This window comes from Desmodus rotundus, chromosome 2 (genome assembly GCF_022682495.2).
Source record: "Desmodus rotundus isolate HL8 chromosome 2, HLdesRot8A.1, whole genome shotgun sequence".
NCBI classification, from domain to species: domain Eukaryota; kingdom Metazoa; phylum Chordata; class Mammalia; order Chiroptera; family Phyllostomidae; genus Desmodus; species Desmodus rotundus.
The window spans coordinates 50,400,897-50,424,951 of NC_071388.1; the positions used below are offsets into that span (position 1 = coordinate 50,400,897).

At 41.3% G+C, this 24,055-nt stretch overlaps 1 protein-coding gene across 2 annotated transcripts in view; it reads right to left on the bottom strand.

Annotated features, from left to right (window-relative positions):
• Positions 1 to 24,055, bottom strand: part of ATP13A4 (ATPase 13A4) — a 121,864-nt gene that overhangs the window by 22,231 nt on the left and 75,578 nt on the right. For both annotated transcript variants that reach the window (XM_053918220.2, XM_024556340.4), the window contains exons 14-25: positions 22,162 to 22,312; positions 19,973 to 20,059; positions 19,560 to 19,713; positions 18,440 to 18,551; positions 15,738 to 15,862; positions 10,803 to 10,966; positions 9,855 to 9,977; positions 8,630 to 8,709; positions 7,123 to 7,165; positions 6,593 to 6,702; positions 3,931 to 4,027; positions 2,183 to 2,255 (exon numbers count right to left, since the gene is read on the bottom strand). In XM_053918220.2, coding sequence (XP_053774195.1) covers positions 2,183 to 2,255; positions 3,931 to 4,027; positions 6,593 to 6,702; positions 7,123 to 7,165; positions 8,630 to 8,709; positions 9,855 to 9,977; positions 10,803 to 10,966; positions 15,738 to 15,862; positions 18,440 to 18,551; positions 19,560 to 19,713; positions 19,973 to 20,059; positions 22,162 to 22,312 — 1,319 coding nt within the window. The remainder of the gene's footprint in view (positions 1 to 2,182; positions 2,256 to 3,930; positions 4,028 to 6,592; positions 6,703 to 7,122; positions 7,166 to 8,629; positions 8,710 to 9,854; positions 9,978 to 10,802; positions 10,967 to 15,737; positions 15,863 to 18,439; positions 18,552 to 19,559; positions 19,714 to 19,972; positions 20,060 to 22,161; positions 22,313 to 24,055) is intronic.

Here is a 24,055-nt window from a genome sequence, read left to right on the forward strand (position 1 = left end):
AGCGCTCAGGGGAGGCATCAAGGCCAGGGATATGAACGGGGCATACAATGAGCATGTAGATGACATTAAAGTCACAGGAATGGTTGGAATCACTGAGGGAGGCGGTATAGACTGAAAAGACAAAGAACTCAAGAACAAGGCTTGGGACATTCCAAAAGTTAGAAGACAGGTGAAGGAGCTGAGGCCAGCGAAAGGGTTAAGAAAACTGTACTCACAAAAGTGATAGATGATGCAGGAGTACATGATATCACAGACCCAAACGAAGAAGCCTTTTGTGGAAGGAGAATGCTGTTGAGAGACTCAAGTACAATCAGGAAAGAGAAGTGGCCATTGCTGTCAACAAAAGTCATTGATGGGTACAGTGGACCCACAAGCATAGATAGCTGTTGCTCCCCATGAGCTCATTCTCCAAAAACAGAGCTTTCAAACAAGTTTTTAAATGACAACTTGGCATGGTGGTTGTTCAGGTTATGATGAGAAGATGTAAAAGGAAATAATGTGAAAGCAAGACCATGAGGCATGGGGAAGGGGCCGTCTAAGAGGTGCTGTTTCCTGTGTCAGTAACGTGCACCCTCCCGGCCAGTGGTGGCCGAGGCTGGCTCACCCTGGCTCGCAAGGGCCAATTTCTGCTAAATTTGTAAGCCAGTTATTAAACATAGCCATTACTAAAAGTAAATTATATAAACTTACAATTAAATAAATATATGAAAAACAAAGATAATAAACATTCAAAACTGATCATTTCTCAATTATTTTCCATTTTTAAATTATCTATGTTCTTGAAATTAATAATGGGGATTGAATTTTAAAGTGTGTCATGTCTATAGCCATTACCTCATGAATGATTTCTTTTCTTTATTGAGGAAATACTCTCCCAGCATGCAAGATCTATTATCCAGTTCAGCGAGTAAGTTGCTCACATCACTGATGAATGGTTAAAGTTTCAACATAAATTTTTGCTGTTGTGCCATTCAGGAAGAACATGTCAACAAAGATTTATGTTAAAACTAATTTAGTCATCGATAGCGTAGGTTAACTGGATAAAAGAATTTGGTAAACCTCAGTGAAAGCATTCTGTGAGAATCAATGACTAAATGGAATTTGCAAGAAAGATATTGTATATTTTATTATTATTTGAAAATAGTAATAAATTTTCAAATTGCTAATTTGCAAATTGCTTGCCACACAGGTTTCTTTTCAGTTTATAATAAATTTGTGTGCATATATATATACAAACATTTTTTTGGAATGCCAGTTGTTAAACATTTGCCAGCCCACCACTGCCTCCCCGCAAACACCAGCACAGGCCAAGCATCCAAGTTCATGCCTTTGAATGTTAGAATCTAGCTGAAACGATAGAATTAAAGATAACAAGTGGAAAAAGTGGGTATACACAGCTAATTAGGAAGCTTGGCAGAAAGTGGTTGACTTGGGTCAAGGAAAAAAGCTTTTAAGGAAAGAAGAGGTGGGCATATATTTATACGCTGGTAAGGAATCATTCAGTAGCTCAGAGAAAAGTTGGCCATGATGGAGGAAGGGATTATTACATGAACAAAGTCCTTAAGAAGGTAAGAAGAAGTAGGATTAAAAGTACAGGTGGGGCTGTTGGTGTTTATACATACCAGAGAGGGCAGCAGAGAACGTGGTAAGGATGATGGTTACTATGTGGGTTGGGATGAAAAGTCCTTACCGGGGAAATTGGAGAGTAATTCATACATTAGTTAGAGAAGGTGAGGGTGGGAGTGGAAGAATGGCAAGATGACCTTCAATCTCCGTTCTAGATCTTTAAAGGCTAGGATTTGGACATGGAAAACAGATAAGCTACATATTGAGCACATTTTAACTATAACTGTACCTAAAAGCACACCAAAATCAGTGTTCCTGATTTTCAAGGGTTTTTCTTTTTCATTTTAAATATTTCAGTGACCTTTTATGGAAGCTGTGTATTTTGTGGAAAACAGCAAAATAACTAGCCAGCTAGTTCACTTTTGCTAACACTTTCAACACTTAAAAATGAGGATTGTTCTCTCTTTTCCTCTGTGTATGTACCTTTGGGAATAAATCAAACATCACTTCTGCTGCAGCTGCTGCCCCTGCCCTGCCAGCGGACCAGCCCTTCTGGGGCAGAGGGAGGCAAGCTGAGGGGAGCCCGTCTGGAAAGAAAGTTTTAAGAATGTCTTACTTGTTACACCAATAAGAGTTGTAATGGCCAGATCCTGGAACAGAAACTGGTAGTTTGATAGGCTGTTCGTCTCCTGAAAATAAAAAGGAAAGCAGCTCAAAAGAGTTGTGGGCTTCTGGATGAAGTTCTATATCAATTTCGTTCACGTTCTCACTGCAGCATAGGATTGTCAAGTGAATTACCGAGGACAGAGTGTAGTTGGGGGCCTGTCTACACTGGTGGGCGTACTAGAGACAAGGCTGTGAAATCCCTCTAACTAGGGGGCCCCATCCGGTGCATTCTGGGCGGGGCCTTTGCTGCAGGGAATATCTCACTGACCAGATTCTTCTCTGTTTTCTTTTCCACTTGCTAACCAAAAAGTTGGGGTTTGGTCTGGCACTCTAAAAGGGTGCATTCCCAATAGTAACAAGTGGCAAGTGTGTGGTGATTATATCTAAAGTTTACCAATGGAAAATGACAATAGAACCAACTATTTGCATTCTTGGGTGGTGTTTAAAAGTCTCTGATAAAGCATCATAATTCTTAAGGAAAAATCATTTAGGTCATACAGATTTCAAGGAACTTCCCTCCTTGCCCCCTACCCCTTGGTGGAAAGGAGATAATGATGACCCATGTTTAACTCTAGCTTTGAGCAAGAGCTATTGAGATTTCAAAATAGGACCAAGTTGCTACAAATAACCTCTTCCTCTCCAGTTCATTCATTAGTGAGCGGGAAAAGACATAGGTAATCTGAAGATAAGAGAACTAAAATGTTCAATCCAGGAGGAAGAGGGCAAGATATAGAGATGAATCCAGATATCTCCAGCACAAATAGACTCCCCTCTCTCTATGTTAGCTAACAGAAAAAGCCCCCATATGTTGAGTCCACAAATAGTAATCATGTACTTTCTCCTTTTATGTTTAGTTAAATAGTGAAAGCCATCACAAGACCTACATTTTTTTGTGATATGGTATGCCAATTTTTAAATCCCTATGTCCAGGGAATCAGTGAGGCTTGTACTAGCTCATAAGAGTCCACTGCTATATATATATTTTTTTTTTCAGAAATTTTGTGAACTGGTTGTTAAACACAGCCAATATAAAATCTTAAATTATACAAATTTACTATTAAATAAATTATACTGACAAAAGGGTAATAAATACTCAAAACTTAGCATTTCCTAATCATTTTCCTACACTTTAGTGTTTATGTATGTTCTTGAGATTATTCACAGCTCTTGTATGTGTGTGGTGCAAGCACTACATAATGGTATGCTATTGCACGTCTCTCCCCAACTCCAAGTTCAGGTAGATAGCTTGAAACCAGCCACGGTGGGAGTATTCACACCATTGAAATTGGCAAATGATAATGATCAGGGCTCATTTCTCCGGGGAGAGCCAGTCATGAAACATTCCAGCACCCAATCAGAGAATCACCTCTGTGAAGAATGGCATGTGAGGGGAGAGCCGCGCTGGCTTGCAAAGATAGAGACCTGGTCTCAGCAGGCGAAAGCAACAACCAGAGTGATTTGTTCCATTCTGATCCTCAGCTTCGCCTAGATTCTCTATCAGAGTCAGAGAAATCACACTAACATCTTTTCCTCTGCATATTTGTCTAGTTCTGATTTATTTTCAAAACATTAGAGAGTTTTAGAGGGGCTGTTAGTGCTCACACCTCCTCCTTCCACTTTAAGAGGTGCCGTGTACTGAGAGCGCACCGTCCTTTGTGCCAGTTCTCACTAACCAAGAGGCTAGGTCCCAAGTCGTACCCAGTAGAGCAGCAGAACACCAACATACTGAATCATGCTGTACAGGGCCATGTACTTAAACATGCAAAATGAGGTCACGAGAGCTGCACGTCCTTCCCTGTGAGGGAAAAGAAATGAAATGAAAGGAATGAAAAGAAATGAGGTCAGTTATTCTGTGCTGTTCAGCTGAGCTCAGGAGAAAAGATCAAAAGCCTGATTATTCCATTGTTTGCCTGACAGACTGGACAGCCGTGAGCCTGTGGGAAAAGCCCGCTGTCAGTGTGCTAACTGACTACATTTTCAGGAAAGGCCAATTCCATTCCGAGGCCCACAGGCCTTGACCCAGCCAGAGAGCCAGATTTAGAGTTCCTCCCGTGCTTTCTGCAGGCATTATTTCAGCTCAGGGTCCGCGGACTTGGGCTGGTCCCAGGTCTCGAACTAACATGAGTTGGAAGGCCATTTCCCTTCTCTTGGTCAGAGTTCCTTCATCTGTGAACTGAGGAATGTAGGTAAGATCCCAGATTTGGGGGCTATTTTCATGCAGGTACTTCAGGAGTCTGGCAAACATTTCATTCGAATTTCACTTGAGAATCTCAACTTTTTCTAAAACTGGGCTAAAATAATATGCACATTCAAATTTCTTAGGTATCAAATTTAAATAAGACTAGAAAAGAGTATGATCACTTGTGTTACTATTGTTTTACTTTGAGTAAATAGTATATATTTAAAGCATAAAATAAATTACTTATAAAATATCACTTATATTTCTTTTGGGGGGTAAAAACACAGTATAAATTTATTTCTAGTCATAAGGGTTTCCTGGGATTCCAAAGCCTGATGCTCACACCAAGGTCTTTCCTGTATCAGGGCTTCGCTGCTGTTGTTCACTCCGCCCCCTAGAGGACAGCTTCTCCCCACCCCTCAGGCTTAGAAAGGCTTTCCCACACCACCCCATCTGCTGCAGCCTGTTCCACCTCCCCAGTCATCTTCCTGCTTTTCACATCCCCTGATTCATCTGCGCATGTGTGTGTTTGTTTGTTTTTTGTTTGTTTGTTTTTGAGTTTTGTTTTGGTTTTGGTTTTTTTGCCTGACTTCTTCACTGGAGGAAAATGTCATGAGATTGAGGGGCATCTGATTTACTTGCTTCTGGGTCCCCAGTGCTTCCAACTGTTCCCAGCACTAAATGGTTACACTATAAATATTTGTCGAGCATATGAAAAAATTTAAAAATGGGAGGAACCAACCAAATCATTATTTTAATGTGGTGAAAGTAGTATAATATTTATAGATAAAACATTTAAATAGAATTAATTCTAATAAAATCTCCAATCCTATATGGCTATGTGAGTTTGGGTAGTTCTCTGAGCCTCAATTTCTTATTTGTGGAAGAAATAGTGAATATTCCTACATCTCCAGTCTTTTTGAAGTATAAGAAAACAGGCATTAAAGCACTTTATAAACCGTAAACACATACTAGTTCCAATAACCAAAAGCAGCCACAATGCTCACCATCGCTGTCAGTTAAATAAATGCAGCAGAAGTAAATTGGGGGGGCAGGGAATAAAGCACCAAGGGAAATTTTAGTAGAAGCAGCAAAGATACATATTTTGAAAACCAGAGATGGGAAGGATATCCCAAGGAAGTATAAAGAGGCAAGAGGAAGGAAGGCAAATGGGGAACAGAAAGTTTCTCTCAATCACCCACTATGAAGTGTCCAAGGAGATATATTTAAAATAATAATAATACAAAGAGTATGATTAACACTTTCCAAGCAGTACTGAGTTGCAGATTCCAATCTTCTAAAAATAACCTATTCAGTGATTTTCATTAGAAACGTAGAAACACCACTGTTTGCCCTGACTGGTGTGGCGCAGTGGGTTGGGCACTGTCCTGCAAACTGAAAGTTCACTGGTTCAATTCCCAGTCAGGGCACATGCCTGGGTTGCAGGCCAGGTCCTCGGTTGAGGGCATGAGGGGCAACTAACTGATCAATGTTCTCTCCCACATCAATGTTTCTCTCCCCCTCTTCCTGCCTCCCTTCCCCTCTCTCTAAAAATAAATAAATAGAATCTTTTTTTAAAAAATGCCACTGCTCTCCCAGGGTTATTTTCAACTCCTAGAATGTTTGACTGCAATCTCCTGCAAAGCACCCTCCTCACCCAAGAATGCCATTTCCCTGGTCTTTGGCTTGCAGAAAAATGGGATCCAATAAGTGAGTCAGAGAAAGATAAATATCACATGATTTCTCTTACATGTAGTATCTAAGGAACAACACAAGTGAACAAACAAAACAGAAACAGACTCTTAGATGCAGAGAACAGACTGAGGGTTGCCAGAGGAGAGGGGAATTGGGGGACTGGGTGAAAAAGTGAAGGGATCGAGAAGTACAGATTGGTAGTCACAGAATAGTCATGAGGATGTAGAGTACAGCATAAGGAACGCAGTTGATAATATTGCAGTAACTGTGAATGGTGCCAGGTGGGACCGGAAATATCAGGGGAAGTACTCTGTAAAGTGTGTGATTGTCTAACCACAATGCTGCCCACCTAAAACTAAAACAAAATAATATTAAATATTTATTTAAAATTTTTAAGTAAATAAATAATAAAACCAGATGAACATTGGGATCTGTACCTAGAAGTCAGAAGAGAGTAAAACCAGGCCAGTGAAAGCGCTTACTTACTTGATGAGATGAGGCACACACTCAATGTTTGGAGTTTTGGAAGTAAAAGGCGAGGCCACAGACGCCTCCTGCTCTGATAACGAGATGCCCACATGGGCCATTTTCAAAGCCTGAAAGCAAAGAGCCTGATTACCATCTGTGCACACTCACACACACTGCTCCTGAGGCCTCCTAAGGAAGGGGCCAGAGAGGCTGTCTGCAAGGTGGGCTGTGGGCTCCCGCACTACCAGCTAGGAGATGACCGGATTTTGCTCTCCCTGCCACGTGAGAAAGAGATGGCACTGGGACACCCAAGAAAAGAAGTGGGGACTTCAGATGCAAATTCTACCCCGTTGAGCCTATAGTGACCACTGAGTAATTGCGTAGCTTTGGTCAAAACTCTCCCAACCCTCGGCATCACTTTCTCCATCAAGAGGACCCATCAAGAAGACTGGAGAGAGTATGTATCTCAGGAAATACCACCTCTACAGGGCTCTGGGCAAGTACAGTGGAGTGTGAGACTGTGACCCCGCACGCAGGCAACTACTTACCCCACAGTCATTGGCTCCGTCCCCGCACATACCTACAAAGTAACTAAAGGGGAGCTGTGTCAATTGTAGGAAAGATCAAAGCAATCATGGAAGCTAATTTCTCTAATTAAAACGATGAAATCAGCTTCATTACATAGGGTTCAAACTTATTATTTTAAGGCAGTTTCCCTAATAGTCTGGTTTGATTAAAAAGTAAAATCTGACTCAGCAGTTCCTACAATGGATTGAGAAATCCAGGAATATTCCCGACTCCGAGTTTCAGGGAGACCCTGCACTTCACAGTTCAGGAAGCAGCTTTGTCAGCTGTAAAACAGGACGTTAACAACTATAGGGTAAGACAGCATGACGCGGCGCAGGGGGCACAGAACTTGGCACGGGGATACTTAGATCATTTCCCTGATCACTTTCCTATTCAGTCTACCATGTTGCTCCCCTGCAAAGTGTGGTGAGTATTCAGAGAGGTGCCATACGGAAAAGTGCATTATAAATTCTCAAATGATAAATAAAACTTACTTGTGGATGCTGTTAATAGTATTTATAACACGAGAGGAACTCTGCCAAGTTAACAGTCACTCAACAAAAAAAAATGCAGTGCCAGACTCGGAAGTGAAAGCAAATACATCCTTCCTGCGGGATGGCTTTTTGGGCTGAGTGACTGCCGCTGTACATTGTTGACAAAGACTATGGACAGCCTGCTGCTAAGGTAAGAGCACTCCGACAGCATTCACAGAACTGGCTGTGCTTCTTTTTACACACTGCTGTATGAAAGCAACTAGTTCACCGTCTAGGTTTTCAACTGCGTTGAGAAGACAAAGCTTTCCGAATCGAGAAGCTTGTCTAGTGACTGAATCAGGTGAGCTGCAGGATGAAGTAGCGGTGGGTAGGAGTAGAAGTCACGTCTCTGGGGTCCAGCACCAGAAGTGGAGGAAGCCTTCAACACTCCCCGGGCTCCATGAACAAATAGTAATAATAATAAAGGGCCCCCAGTGATGGGCACTTTATTTAGACTGCACCTTCTATCAATGGAGACGCTTTGTGTTAGAAGAGAAATTATTTTTCTGATTTAGGATAAAGAGAGTGATTTGGTAGACTTTTAATATTTTCAAGGTTATGTGAACCTCTTGTCATATAAATCTCCCTGTTTAACTGTGATAATAATTTGTAAAAACAAAGTCTAAATTTTCATCTCCACTTCAGGAGCTGAGCTCAAATTACCTTTCTAGGCTTGTTCTTCAACGTACCTTTTCACGCCTCTTGCGCTCTAGTCGGTGCCTCTCAAATTTGGATTCAGAATTGACTTACATGGGAGCTTTAAACACAAAACTGATGCCCAAGCTCCATGTGAGCAATTGAATCAGAACTGCTATTTTTTCAAAGCTCCCAGGGTAGCTGACACTGGCAGCCAGGTTAAGAACCAAGCCAAACACAGGGGTCCCCGTACCTCTCCCTCTGCCCCGACTGCCATGCCTCCCCACGCCTCACACCCCCTGACTGGCAAAGGACCTACTCCAGTTTCTGAAATTCTTCCACCAGACTGGATTTCTGTCCGGGAGACATTCTTGCAAAGATGGTCCCATTCATCAGTATCTGTAAGGAACCCAAAAGAGAAATATTTTATTATGTCAGCTGATCATACATGAAATAATTAATAACACCCATAAAGCTGACAGGGGAATGACATCCATGAATGAGAAAAAAATTGTCCTCCAAGAAGTCTTCCTTTGGATTTTAAGACAGGCGTTGGGACACTGGTCACCATATAAGTGACAGGGAGACTGAAATCAGTAAAGATGACCACTTCATAAAAATATTTGGTGAAAAGGATGGCCTACAAGAATTTAGCTCAGCTGCCATGGGGAATGTGGTCCTGAAAAATCCTGAGCTTAATGGAACCTTAAGACAGTAGAGCATGAGAAATTGGAAGGATCTCAGGAACAGGAAAGAAGGCAACTACTTCTCAGAAAATTGTCCAGAACCACGTAGCAGAAAAACAGCTGACTGGTGAAATATAAAGTAACTGCTGGTGGTCTTTGACTTAACCAAACCGTCTGGGCTTGTCCAGAATTCAGCTGATATCCCGAGCCCAATTTGGACTATGCAACATTGATGGCCTGATGGTAGAAAAACCTCTCCCAGCCCTTCCACAGGAACTCTGTACTACAGACTAAGTTCTGTGTTCAATCCGCATGCTCTCCGGCAGTAAACTCAGCTTAGTGTGCACTCAGCTTCAGAGTCTTTATTCTTTTTTGTTTAAGCAGTGCCTAAGATGGTGAGTAATTGAATACAAATAAATCAGCCACTATGGGCTTATTCTTCATCAGCAAAGTTTTTTGGTTCGTCCCTCTTCTTTGTAGAAGTCCTCTATCAAAAACTTAATGTAATTCCTCTATTCCTAACCTGTCTTCTTGAAAAATTGCTGGATTTTCACTATATTGTGAGACTCCTAACTGTGGCAATATAGTGACAGCTGCCCCAAAGCAATCCTGATAACTTGAGAAGTCACTAGGACTTTAATTCTATAAATAATGGAAAATTGGCTAATCGAGTTTACTGATTTTAAATCTAGTAGAAAATGAGACAATGGTAACCTCTGTAAAAATATCTACCTCTTTTATGATATGTTCAATAGGTATATCTTACCTATTTAGAGCTTTGAAATTACTTAGGATCGTTCTCTGTAAATGACATTGTCAGCATCTTTACCCAGAGGTTAGTACCCTCTGAGAACTTACCTTTGGCAGTAGGCTGCTGAAATGTTGACTTATGACCTGAAAGGATTTTCCACTTAGGGCAAAATGATAACTTCCTTCTCTGCTGTTATCACAGACTTCTTCCCTGATGTTAATGTAATTTTCCTGCAAAGCAAGACATGGTTATCTTAGACTGGATGGAGTGCTCAGGACAACAGCAGAGCTGAGATAAGACGACGACGGTTGTCCAGGGGTCTCTCTTTAAAAGTCACACTGGAGTCCTGATTCTGCGGAGAAGCACTTCCTCTTTGCTAGGTCAGTTTGGCACACCACAGCCTCTAGTGAATAGGAGGCTGACACGTACTCTATCCTGTTCTCCTGATCTGATCTCCGTGATCCCAGAGATGAGTGCATTTCACACATTTCAAGTGTAAAATACAAAAGCATTGCAGCTCAACAGATCTCTCCTTGAAGTGAGGACTTACATTTTTTTCTTAGAGAATTAATATTCTTCCACAAAGACACAATAGAGATAGGATAGGGACATGATTGGAGATAAATGGATAGAACTTTCTTCCCCACCCTGAAGATACAGTCTAATTCTCCTACTCACACAGTGGTATCTCTCCTAGGATCCAGATCCCCTTTGAACTCAACAGGGTGGTGGACAAGCAAAGGGAAAATGGAAAATTACTACCAGCCCTCCTTTACTATATTCTTTCTCATACATAGCAAAAAAAATTTTTAATTCAGAAGAATGGATAATTTTCAGCACCCAGGGAAGCACTGTACCTTACAGCTCAGTTGGAAAGGTATGGGAAAGGGATGTAATTCAGTTCTTTGCACTGCATATGTGTTAGGCTTTTGGAGAAGTATGCTGAGCTTAAGTCACCTGCACACCTCTGCCAGTCAAAGCTGATCAGCCAGCAATGCTGTGCAATGACTAGATAATATTAGATAATATGGCAGAAAGTCTGTTTTTAGGTGTACCTGATTCCCGTATGGAATGTGTTTCTTCTCTTCTACTAATTTCCAAGATATAGATGCTGATGAGGACCCAGGATCTTCATTTGCTTCAACGAGAATGACTTTCTGGCCTTCAGAAACCATTCCAGAGTTTCTGGCCACTGTTACTGCAGTCTGAAGATTGTCACCTAGAAGAAAGGAAGAATATCCTAACATGAGGTGGAAGAGAGAACAAATTCACAGAGCGCCTGGAAAACCAGGATAAGCAGTTAGGAACTTATTTCAGGTGTGAAGAGAAATAACGTGTAAGCTCTCCTCAGCTCTGACCTTCTTTGATTTTATGACCCCTTTTCTGGTTCTTGCTGCATTTCATCTGGCTACTTCATAACGTACCAGTATATTTTTGTCAGAGAGGGGAAAGGAAAAATAAAAAAGCAAAATTCAAATCTATTTCTGTCCTTTGTTAACAGCCTGGTAAACATTTAGCAAGACCCTACTGGTTTCATAAAACATCTGGTCATTCCACTTTCAGCCAGATGGAGTCAGCCCACTATAATCTCTCTCCCCACTGACAACAATGGAGAACTCTGAACAAAAATGCAAAAATCAACTAGCCAAGGACTTTGAAAAGTAAACATAAGCAGGCAGAATGTGGAAGAGTCAAATATGGAGAAACAATCTACATGGTGCTACGATTCTCAAGTTTTTTTCTATTTCCTCTCACAGATTTGACCCTACAGCTGTGCAGGTAACAAAACTCTGAGAAACTAGCCTTTCTGGCCCAAGGAACCAGGAGAAGGGGCGCCTCAGGGCTGAAGAGGTATGAGGGAAGTCCTGGAAAGGACAGGCCTCGACAAGGAGCCTAAAGTAATGGGTGAAGTATGTAAGTCCCGGGCCCAACTCAGAGCTGTGCGTGTGCAGAGCAAACCCAAAGAAGGGTAGCAAAGGCTTCAAGGATTGAACAGTGATTCTAGTCGCCTCCTACATCCCTGAGTTTTTCTTGCTAAAAAGCAAACAAACAAACAAAACTCAGCATTCTTCAAAGAATCTTAACAGGATCCAAGGTCTCAAAACATCGTGTTTAAAATATTTAGGGTACTCAACATACAAAATCCCTGGGAAGTCTGGGCAATTCTCAAGAAAAAGTAATCAATAATTGCATGTCCCAAAATCACCCATATGTTATAATTATTACACAATGGTTTTAAAGGAGCTATTGTAAGCCTCTTCCACATGGTAAAGGTTAATACTCTTGAAATAAATAACAAGAAAGACATCCTTAACAGAAAAAAAAATGTTCTATAAAAAAGAACTAAATGGCTACTTTAGAACTGACCAATATAATAGTTGAAACTGCAAAAATTCACGAGATGAACTCAATAACAGAATGGAGATGAGGAGAAAGAGTCACTGAATTTGAAGGCAGAGCAATAGAAATTATACAATCTGAAGAACAGAGCGAAAAATCTTAAAAGAAAAGAAAAGAGACCAAAAAATATCAAAAAGACTCACATTTATGTCATCAAAGTATAAAAAAGAAGAGGAGAAAGAGACTGTAACAGAAAAAAATTTTAAACATATAATAGCAGAAAACTTACAAATATATATAAAAATTTAAATTTACAGATTCAAGAAGTTCAGTGAATCCCGAACTACTCAGTGAGAACCACATCTAGACACATAAACTGCTAAAAACAAAGATAAATAAAATATCTGAGAAGAGGCTAGAAAACAAGAATACATTACATGTAAGGGAATCATTATTCAAGTTAAAATTATCACAGATTTCTGATTAAAAACCATGGAGGCAAGAAAATGAGAGCAGAACAACATTTTCAAGGTACAGAAAGCAAAAAATAACTGTCAACTCAGATGCCTATGAAAATATCTTTGAGGAATAAAGTAAAGATAAAGACATTCTTAGGTGAAGGGAAACTAAGATAAGGGTTTTTTTTGCCAGAGACATGCTCAAAAAGAAATGCTGAAAGAAGTTCTTTAGGCTGCGGAGAAATGATACCGGAGGGAAACTCCCAACATAAGGAATGAAAACATAGCACAGAAATAATAAAAATTTATGATTGGAATGTTTATTTTCTAAAATAAACACCACACACACACACACACACACACAAGAATGCTTTCTGTTTTATTTGATTTACAGTGTACGAAAAATTCTGTATTGTGTAATAATGCAAAGAAAAAATTAAACACACAAGAATTGCAATAACTAAAAAAAAATAATAAAAATTTGGGTAAATGCAAAAGTCTATTCTTTTTCACTTATGTTCTTTAACTCTCAGCTGTTGAAAGTAAAAGCTTTAGTGTTGCCCAGTGGGGTTTTCATTGTCTGTTATACACATGACAACTACAGCATAAAGGAGAGAAGGTAAAAACGTTTATGGTAGTAAAATTTCTTGGAAGGGTAGGTATGGATGTTGTAATTCCTACAACCAAAAAACAAACAATATAAGATCTGGCTGACTGTCCTTAGCATAGCTTTTTCCAGGATTCTACCAAAATCCTTACGAGGATACTCAAAAGAGCTCACTGGTGGAAAGGAGCTGCTGAACCCTGAGTTTGGAGGAGTATAGTGAGCGCTGAGAGCTAAGAGGCTTCCCTCACGTGCCAGAGCCGGACGCAGGCAGCGGGTCTGCTTGGCAGTGCAGGCCCGTTCTGCATCTACCACCATCAGAACCCTACTGTTGAGGACACGCAGCCCAGGCCTGAGCGTCAGTCATCTGACAAAGATAGGGAACCACCTATTTCAGAAACCCCAGTAGCGAGATGGGGAAAGATCAGACCAAACAATCAGACCAAACAACCAGAATGCATGCTGGGAAAAGCAGAGCAGCTGTGAGAGACACAGAAAACTGCATTAAAAAAAAAAAGGTTTTTGGAGAAGACAATAGTCATTTAAAAAACTGGGTGCAAAAAAATCTTAAAGCACAAATCTAAATTATAAAAATATGACAGTCGCTAGAAAAAAGATAAGAAACTGAGAGGATAGATCTGGGAGGCCTGTCATGTGAATAATAGAAACTCCTGGAGGGGAAAAAGAAAGAGAGAGAGAACAAAGGTAATAATTAAATGAACAATAGAAGAAGTTTTGAACAATAGAATAAATTTCCTTGAGAGAAGGAAGGCAGATTAAAAGTGCTTACTACGTTCCAGACCAAATTAATGAAAAGTGACAAATGTATAAGCATATTCTGGTAACATTTCTGAACTTCAAAGTTAAAAGAAAAGGATTATATGCAGAAAAGAGCAAGTTACCCACAGTGGATTGGCACTGAACTGGTAATATGCAATAGCGAAAACCAGAGGGCAAAGGAAAGACACCTACAGATTATTAAGAAAAAAAATGTAACCCAAAAATTCTATACTCACTCAATTGCCAGAGCAAAGAAAGATATTCCAGCTATGTGAGAAATCAGAGAGCATAACAACCTTCTATCCTATCCAAGGACAATTTTTTAGAAAAAAATGATAACTAAGCAAGGAAAAAAAACAGAACAGAAATTTAATATGAGGGAAGGAGTAGAGGGAGGGTGATCAACTCTTAATTCTACATAAATCTAAATGATTAAGGATAGATTATAATAATGTGTAATATAGTGCTAAATAAAGGTTTTTGAAACAGAGGCATCGTAATGTAAGGGAAGTTTTAAAAAGTAGTAAATTAACTCAGCAATACCTAAAAGTTGAGATTGAGGGACTGGAAAGAGAGAGTGTGAAAGTGACCCCAATGTCTCTAAGATCATGGGGTGGGAATAGGGGATGGAAAAGTACAGAAGGGAAAGTAAAAGTATTCTTGAGTTCCCAACAGTAGAATTGGATTCAGGGGATGTGGGGTGGGGAAATATCCTATCTTGGCAACACAATTAAGAGTTGAATGCCTCTGACTATGAGAGGAAGACTCCCTCAAAAAATATGAACGCATTAGGAAATCATTTATTTTCCATGTAGAAGCATCCATTAGGAAATTTCACATGTTTCTCTTGCATGATCCTCTCTCACTACTCCTCGTTTGTGTCATCTGGGGCTTGAGAGTGGAAATAGAGGACAGCACTTTTTTTAAATCTCCAGAACTGTCGATCTCGTTATTGATGGGCTTTCGGCACGGGGTATAGACCACGCTGACTAAGCATTCTTCTTCTCCTAACATTTAACAATAAAGTCATCATTTTGCATGGCTTATATCTTCTTTTCATTTGGGTGATATCTCAAATGTTCTCTCAGAGAAGACACCTCATCTAAGATAGCCAGTCAGCCCTGGCTGGTGTGCCTCAGTGGATTGAGTGCTGGCCTGCAAACCAAGCATCTCTGGTTTGATTCCCAGTCATGGCACATGCCTGGGTTGCAGGCCAAGATACCTAGTAGGTGGCATGCGAGAGGCAACCACACATTGATGCTTCTTTCCCTCTCTTTCTCCCTCTTTTCCCCTCTCTCTAAAAGTAAATAAATAGCACTGGCTGGTATAGCTCAGTGGATTGAGTGCAGGCTGTCGGCTGTGAACCAAAGGGTTGCCAGTTCGATTCCCAGTCAGGTCACATGCCTGGATTGTGGGCCAGGTCCCCAGTGGAGGCCATGTGAGAGGCAACTACACATTGATATTTCTGTCCCTCTCTTTCTCCTTCCCTTCCCCTCTCTAAAAATAAGTAAGTAAAATCTTCAACATAAGCCAGTCAATTTGCCATATACCCTGTTTTGTTTTATGTACCTCATAACACTAAATACTAGCTGTTTATTTTATTATTTGATTATCAATTGATTGACTTTCTATCTCCTCCCACCTGAGTGGAAGCTCATGAGAACAATAATTTTTGCCTTTTCGTTGCCCATCTCCAGCACCTAGAATGGGGCCTGGTCCATAGAAGGTCACCGACAATGTTTGATAAGTGAGTGACACTCTATCTATTTCCACATCATACTCTTACTGTTTTCTACTTGTTTCTATACCTGTGATCATTACTGTCCTTATCCGGGCTGAGATGAGCTCCTCCAGCACAGGTTTTGTCTCTTCTTTCAGTCGATTCTCCAAGATCAGCAACCCCAGAAACACAAGGTCTGATTCTACCTTGTCCCTGAATGATTGAACAGAAATAGCACATCATCATTCTTCCTATAGGAAGCAAAACCAAAACAAAGACAAATCTCTTCCTGTCTGAGTGGTGCCCACTCTCTCACTCAAGCACCGTTCCTGAGGCACTGAACATGTGCCAGGAGCCATCTGGACAGGAAGGGGGTATGGGGACATTTATTCTGACTGTATCAAGAGGAAGAGAGTATTTATTAAGCAAAAGGTTTCCTTTAACGTTTGTAGAGAATAAACTAAATGACTGCAAAGGTCTCTACAATCTGCTGTGCTGATTTTCATTACCTCACCTGCTGGCCACCAGCAGAGAGGAGCTCTTCCTCTGGTACAAAATATCATGGGAGATAAGTGAGGCACAAGAAAAATATAAAACGTCCGTTTTTCTAGAAACAAACCTATAATCAGTACCATTTTAGTGCCAGGAATATGAGGCCATAACCTCAAAAACTCTCTTGATAGTCCAACCTCCCTGTGTCTCTCTCAGCTGGTAACATTGCTCTTCTGCATAAAGCGTGAGGGTTCCTGCAGCAGGTGGGGTCGCTGAGGCTGGGGCTCCCATCCACCACAAGGGCACTTCAAAGACATCCCATGGGCCCAAGTGCAGGGAAGTACGTTTGAGGTTGGGGACTCAAAGAGTCTTCCCAGATTCGTTTATCCGAGACTCAGACACCTTTAGCAGACGCAAGAGCAAGACCACAGCATTGCCTGTATCTGGCTGGAACACAGACGAAAGCAATACCCGGAGAAGCCACCTTGCCTCACTTGCCGTGTGTGCCTCCCGTAGGCCAGGGTCGGGATGTGTCCGAACACTGCTAACCCCTCCACCAGCGTGGTGGGGAGTGCGCACAGCTGCGACTACTCGTCTCAAAGCAAGTTTCTCTTCTTGAAAATGTGAGATCTCATCTCAGAGTTCACTGTCAGCTCTCTCCCCAGTGACTTGAGTGGCCTGAGTTGATTAAATTACAACAAATATCCAGCTTTGCAATAGTCAAAGTGAGCCTTTTAAGGGTCACATTAAGCTGGCCTCAGGAGAGATGTCCAATATGCTCAGGAAACTAATACTCAATGACTTCAGATGAGCCACTTGTGCCTCTGGGCCTCTGCCCATTCCCCAAGTGACAGGGTTGGGGCACACCTGCGATTCTCAGCTGGGGTGGTACTGCCTCTAGAGGACATTTTGGAAACTTTTGCAATATCTGTGCAAGATTTTCTGCAATGACCAATGCACAGTGAAGAATTATCTTGCATCCCACATGCCCTTTGAATATTTTACAGGGCATTCACAGACACTAAAAGGTTCTTTATACAGTCAATATAGGATTATACTGTTTATATGGTACTATATAGTATCCTATATCATAGTATATATAATACAACTATATTATGTTAAACAAATATAAAATTGTTTATAGTTCCCCCAGCTCTGTTTTCCATATAAGCACAAAGTACTGTGAAAGTTGAAAGGAGATTGTCCTGTTTTATTCAGAGTTTTACCAAGAGTTTTAAACCATTTCACAGCGACCTCACTGACAGCAGGACTGCTGGTGCTATGTGAGACTTCAGTGTATGACACCTGTATCAGTCTGCATTCCAGCGCTGTGGCCCTGATAATTCTCCACGCAGGTGCAAGCGAAGCATCGCTTCAGCTTGTTTTAGTACCGTCAGCTGAGCATGTATTAAGCTACTACTTTTGTAGTGCATTATAGTTTTTGTGTTTATTTTTACTCTATAGGATGGCATCATTTATTTTTACAAATATATACAGATTATATACTTATGAATTTTGTTTTAGTATAAAAAGGGAAGTGGTACAAAATATGGTTACAATAACAGACTGTTGTTGAGTCTGACAGGGTTGAACACAAATCTGTTAGACCTCCCAAATTTAAAATCCTAAGTAACAAAATAAGCTTTGATTATCTCCACTGCAGTGTTACCAACGATGGCTGGCACTGAAAACAGTGGAAAAGAGTGGAAAATAAAACAACAACAAAAATTGAACAGTCCGTTTTAGCTTTGGAGGGCCCCTATTTTAATCTAATCCTACCAAAACTTTCTCAACAATGGCCACTCTGAAGCTTTTCTACAAATATTTCTTAGTTTATGTAACTCCAAGCCATATTTTCTTCATATTAAGAATTTTTTTCAAAAAAATGTTATGTTTTCTAACTTTAAACTAATTCAACCTTTGATAACTTTGATAATCAAAATAGATAATTTTGATAATCACAGTAGATAATTTTGAAAATTAGCTACTTGTATTTGTTTCAAAATGGGGGCATGACCATAATTTCACACTATGAAGCATTGCTTACATCCATGTATCTGTTTTCAGAAAGGTGTACGACCTTTCAGAGTGTATACAGCTATTTCTTGGTAAATCCTCCCAGTCGGTGTTCACATCAGCTTTGTGATGTAGGCAGAGGAGGGAGGCTGTATCCGTGTTTACGAAGTTCAGAGACATTTCATACACATGGATCCAGCGACCTATGCTGCTGAGCCCACTGCCCAGAGGGGTGCATCTTCCCACCAAATCTTCCCACTCTATGAAAACCTCCCCATTTACCTTATCAAGGCAGTGGTGTGGTGGTCCATTTCCAGCTTTTTGTAGGCCAGCGCTATGACCCGGAAGCCCTGTGTTGTGTAAATCTGAAGTTCACTGGCAAAACCAGTTGGTACTATTCATGAAATTACACAAGATTAGTAGGCAATATTTACTCAGTTGGGTACTAGTGAAGAAACAACAACAAAAAAAAGAACCACACCTCTAAAAAGGTACACAACAAGCCAGGGGGACCCCACCCTAAACACAACTACATTGTCGGGATTGACGTCTTGGGATTCAGTGAGCCTGGACTGAGACGGAAGTACTTAAAGATAAAGGGGGATAGGATAAGTGTATAATTCTTATTGCTCCAGTTTAGCCAGCAAACATTTACTGACAGTCTACTACATGTCAGACACTGGCTCTGCAAAGATTAAATAAATAGCAGGCCCCACTCTCAGGGTCTCTGCTAGCAGCTGCAGTGTGCTGCGCTGTGGAAGCACCCGGGGACACAGAGACAGGCTGGGAAGAAGGGAACAGGCGTTTGGACTGAGCCGTTAATTCCGCTCAGGGAAAGCACAGAAGGTGAGGGTAGGAGCGGTGAGGCATAGCTGGAAAGCTTAATAGGGGTCAGATCATGAAGGCCTTAAGATCTTAAGGGAGTCTAAGATTTTACTGGAGTCCATGGGAAGCAACCAAAAGAAGAAAAGTGGAAAGTGACAACACAGCTATATTATGTGATGGAAAAAACCAATCTAGTCAGAGTATAAAGGGTGAACAGGGTAGGGGTGACTGGGAGCAGGGGGCCAATTCACCAACTATTAAAATGATCCAGTAGAGGAACAATGAGGGCCTGAGCTGATGGAGTGACAGGGTCATGGGTTAGCAATTGCCAAGACAAAGGCACTGAGGAAGAGGGATGACTCTGGGAAGAACCTTACATTCCAGGAAGGGGGAGAATGGTGGTGTCATTCACCAAGATGGAAAATATAGGAAGTGAGAAATATAATCTTGGGCTGTAAATGTGCCATCCTACTGGCAGTGATCAATAAGCAATTGCATTCATAGGTCAAGTGCTGAGGGGACGCATGTGGGCTTGAAATACAGATTAGCCAGCTGTAATACAGGTCTGTTCGCTTACCTGTTTCAGGTTGGCAAAAGCTGGCCACCTTCTCTGGTGCACCTTTCATGAACGCCAGCCGATCACCCCCCATCTCTTGGACAATGACTGTCATCCTCTGCAGTGACGATGAGAATGGGAACTGATGCAGGATTGCCATTCCTTCCACCGGGACCTGGTTGAGGGATGGGGAACAGAGAGAGACACGCCAACATAGCTTCTCCCCACAGGGAATTAACTATTCCTCCCTCAATCTTTTTATTATTTTTCTTTATTTGTTTTTATTTTTTAAGCAAATAAGAGAAACAAGTTCTCATCAATTTTCTCACATGGAATTCAAAGAAGACACATCTGTGACCTTTCAAAATTGGGGGCCTGACAGGACTATCCCCTTGAGGTTGGGCATTGCGGGGTGGGTAGCAGACAAGGCTTACCTGGCTGGCTGTTTCGCAGGGCTTAACTACCGTGGCATGGGCTGGCACTCCCTTGATGTGAAAATTGTCCCCAGAAATAGCCATTTCCTGTTTCACAGATGGAATATTTTCATTGCAGAGATTTATTTCTTGTTCATCCACCAATACTATGCTCAAACCCTCCCCTTGAGAAAATCCTCAGCCCACATCAATGTATTCTCGGTCCTCCTCCCTTGGATAGATGGAGGTGAACCAGTCTTATTTCGCCACAGGAAAAAAAAATATTGCCTTGAAAGTGCTGTCGAACTTGAAGAGCAGACCCTTCTGAATTATTCAGGCAATTTATCCTGCTTTCTCTGTTGGAGTGTGTGCATAAAGGGCTTAGTCTCTGCTTCTGAAGAGCCTGACACAAAAATAGCATGAAAAGCCAGACCAAGCGTGTGAGGCCAGCACCTTACTGCCTTTCTTTCCCTGGCGTTCAAGGCTGTTCCCGCTCTTTCCTCTCTGTCTACCGTATTTTGCCATGTATAATGTGCACTGGTGTTTTTGGCCCGAACTTTCAGGAAAAAATACTTTAATTTTTTAATTTATATATTTATTTATTTATATTTAGATACTTGTTTTTTGTATTATAAAGGGATTTTAGCATTTACCATATTTTTCAGACTATAAGCCACACTTTCTCCCCCTAAATTTGGGAGGAAAATGGGGGTGCATTGTATAGTCCGAATGTAGCTTACCTGGCTCGCTACAGGATTTCTTCTTTAAAGGATGTTATTAAATATTTTACCACATTTTTTGCTTCAAACTTTTTTCCCTATTTTCTTCCTCTAAAACCTAGGTGCATCTTACGGTCTGAAAAATGTGGTACTTTTGAACATATTTGGTACAAGAAGTTTTCTATAACAAATAATTACAAAACATAAGGACAGACACAAGATACTTTAGGTACTACCCATGTATAATGTGCATCCTTATTTTTCCCTCAAAAATCTGGGCAAAAACGTGTGCACTGTATACAGCAAAAATACGGTAACTGGGACTGATGGTCCTCAGGGTGCAGCACCGCAGGGACAGTGATATAAACGGTTGATGATCAGTAAACTCTCAGTCATTGCTGCAATGATGACCCTAAATTATAGTCAAAGAAACCTTTTACCAAAAGATGTCAGAATGCTTTGTAACCATATCATTGAGTGGCTGGAAAAAAAAATCTGAGAGGAAATTATAATCCCTACTTAAAGATATAGAAACAGTAACTCAGGAAGGATTAAAGATTGGCAGAGTTGTATCAGACTGCTACAGAACGTCCTACTAGAGTCAGAAGGGACCCCAAGGATTGTCTCCTGCAGTGGGACTCACAATGTATCAGAGGGAGCCCGAGCTGCACCTGGCTGCCGGGGATAGAGGTGGGCTTGTGGCTGAGTAGATGGAGATGTGTGTTCCTTAAACTTGACCTTTATTCCCCATCTCAACAAGGTCAACTTCAATTATTTGTTTTTTATAAGGTGCTTCTGAATAAGGTTTCCTTTTAAGAGATTCTAGCTTTTTGGTTTCATTTTAGGTGGACACTACTGGTCTACTCCATCCCCTCATTTTAAGGTAATGGGAGCCAAGCCCCAAGGAGAGAGCCGACTTCCCAGGGTCAAGAGGTCAATTAGAGCCGTGCTGACACTAAAACCGGGAGAGCCACATTCCTCTCCCTGAACAGCGCCACTTGCTTAAATCCATGTCACAGTCGCTACAAAAGCTCTTATGATTTCCTCTTCATTGTTTCCAGTCTTAGAGACGAGTCAATACAATATTAACAGAAATGAAACTCCTGTTAACAATGAGCTATCCTAAACACAGGGGACAGGGATGTTTTCTAACCCCCATGTTCTAGAAAACTTTGAAACCAGACATTGTTCATACTACAATCTGAAAATTTGAAAAAATATATATAATGTTTATAATGACATTAATACACTGGAGCATATAATATGCACCAGGAACTGTTAAGGGTGCCATTCCGCTTAGCCACAATAACCCTGTCACAGAGATGCGATGCACAGAGTAGGACATCAGGCTCAGACTGGTGTGCCTCTCATTAGTTTCTGTACTCCATATTGGAGCCCTCCCATTTTCTAAGTATTGAGTATTGGTGATAAAAACTGTGGTGCTTAGGTATCAAGAAAGCTTCTTAGATTCTCTGCAGACCAGAGGCTTACCCAGGAGGTGGCTTCAAACATTTTGAGGTCCAGAGGGTCTCCCTGGATGGTCTCGTCGAGAAGAACCAGAGAGTGGCAGCTGGCCATGGCTGCGCAAAGTGGACCCCACGGCAAAGCCCTGCCCGTGGCAAAGCTGTGGACTTCCTGGAAGCTAAAGGACACAAGTGAAAGGGCTTCAGTCCTATTCCCCCATGCCAATTGGAGCTTCTGGAGGTGACTTTTTAAAACGTAATTTAATGTGCTTTGTTACATTACATACTCCCTCTCCAGTCCCCCCAGATTAATAGTGTTTCATTCAGCAGCATCCTCAGGTGAGTTCCGTGAGTATGAGACAGGTCTTTGCAGTTCTTTCAAGCTCTTTCTTCCCTCGTTTCCTGATCCTTTCTCTGACACGGATTTAATTCCAGAGGTACGGAAGGAACTGGAAGTATGACCTTTAATTCTAAGCACATCTACTCCCACTCCAACTACCAGACTTCTTCATTTCCAGTGCTGTGAGAGAGAACAGCCTCGCCCCTGCTATGACTGAGTACATGTGTTTTCTCCCTCATTAATGCTTCTGGGAAGGGCAATGTCTTCTGTAGCTGTCCTACATATTTGATGTTTGGCCAACATTACAGTCAAGAAATGTATGAGTGAATAAATGAAGGAGTCGGTACTGGAAATCTGGAAGACCATAGTAGTAAAGAAATAAACCCCAAAAACATTTTTTACAGGGACACTGCATTCTCCTCTTCCACTTTGGCACTCCCCCTGTTGTGTCCACAGTGCAGCCGTCATCACCATCACTTCCTATAGAAAGTGGCTTCTTCTAAAACCTGCTGACATGAAACTCAAATGTCACATGCGGTGGGCTTTCACTAGCGCAGGGTCAAAGTCATCAAGTTCAGCCTCTGGACCATTGGAGGACTGTCCTCTGCAGGCTTGTCGTCAGTCCCTTCTTAAATGTATAGCACAGTAGGTGGTTCAGAGCAGCTCATCCCAGGAGGACTTCTGAGGGCAGAAGACGCTTCCTGCACTAAGGGAAACCATGCCTCTATGCGCTAGTCCCAATCTACTTGTTCTTCCCCCTCCACACGTCCACTTTTGGGGACCAGCTCACCTGCACCGCCTCTCTTCCTCCCTTCACCTGGGGTTACACAGGAACCTCTAGCTGTGCCTTCAATACAGTCTCCAGACCACTCACCTTTCTATCTACTTTCTTCAAACAGTTTTTATTTGTGGTTTGCCTTAAAATGTGGTCTTCAGAACTAGACTACTATTCCTCATGATATGGACACTGCATTTCTTTAAATACCACCTTAGGTTGCTCGGCCTCTTGTTCTTGAAAGCATCCACGTCACAGTGCTAACTCATAATTCAGCCACATTTCTTCCTGGCTTCCTTATTCAAGCTTCTGTGAGTTCAAACCCTCTCAGCTGATTACTGACCTGGTTGATCATATCTACTATTATACAGGGTTCAGTACAAATAATGCCCCTATTTTATTACAAAATCTTTTATTACAAAATCATAAGTATGTAATTCTGTAACATAACAATATCACACTTACACATACCCGATGGCATTTCAGGTGAAATGTTCATATTAAAACTATAAATTATTACACCCATATTATTACCCTAACAACCACACTCAAGCAGACGTTACTTCTGCTTGTATCAAAGGATCAAGTTGTCTTAGTTGTTTACAACAGGCCCCTGGTATGTTAGTAAACAAGGAAAAGGAAGGCATCACCAGCAGTGTGATTAACACGGAAGTTTAAGCTCACACCGGAAAGCAAACACAGACCAGGAGCAAAGGGATCTTCTTTTAAGATGGCACACACAGTCGTCATTCTGAATTCCTGAGATTGGGGAACTCTGGCTCACACACAAAGAAATAGAACATTCTG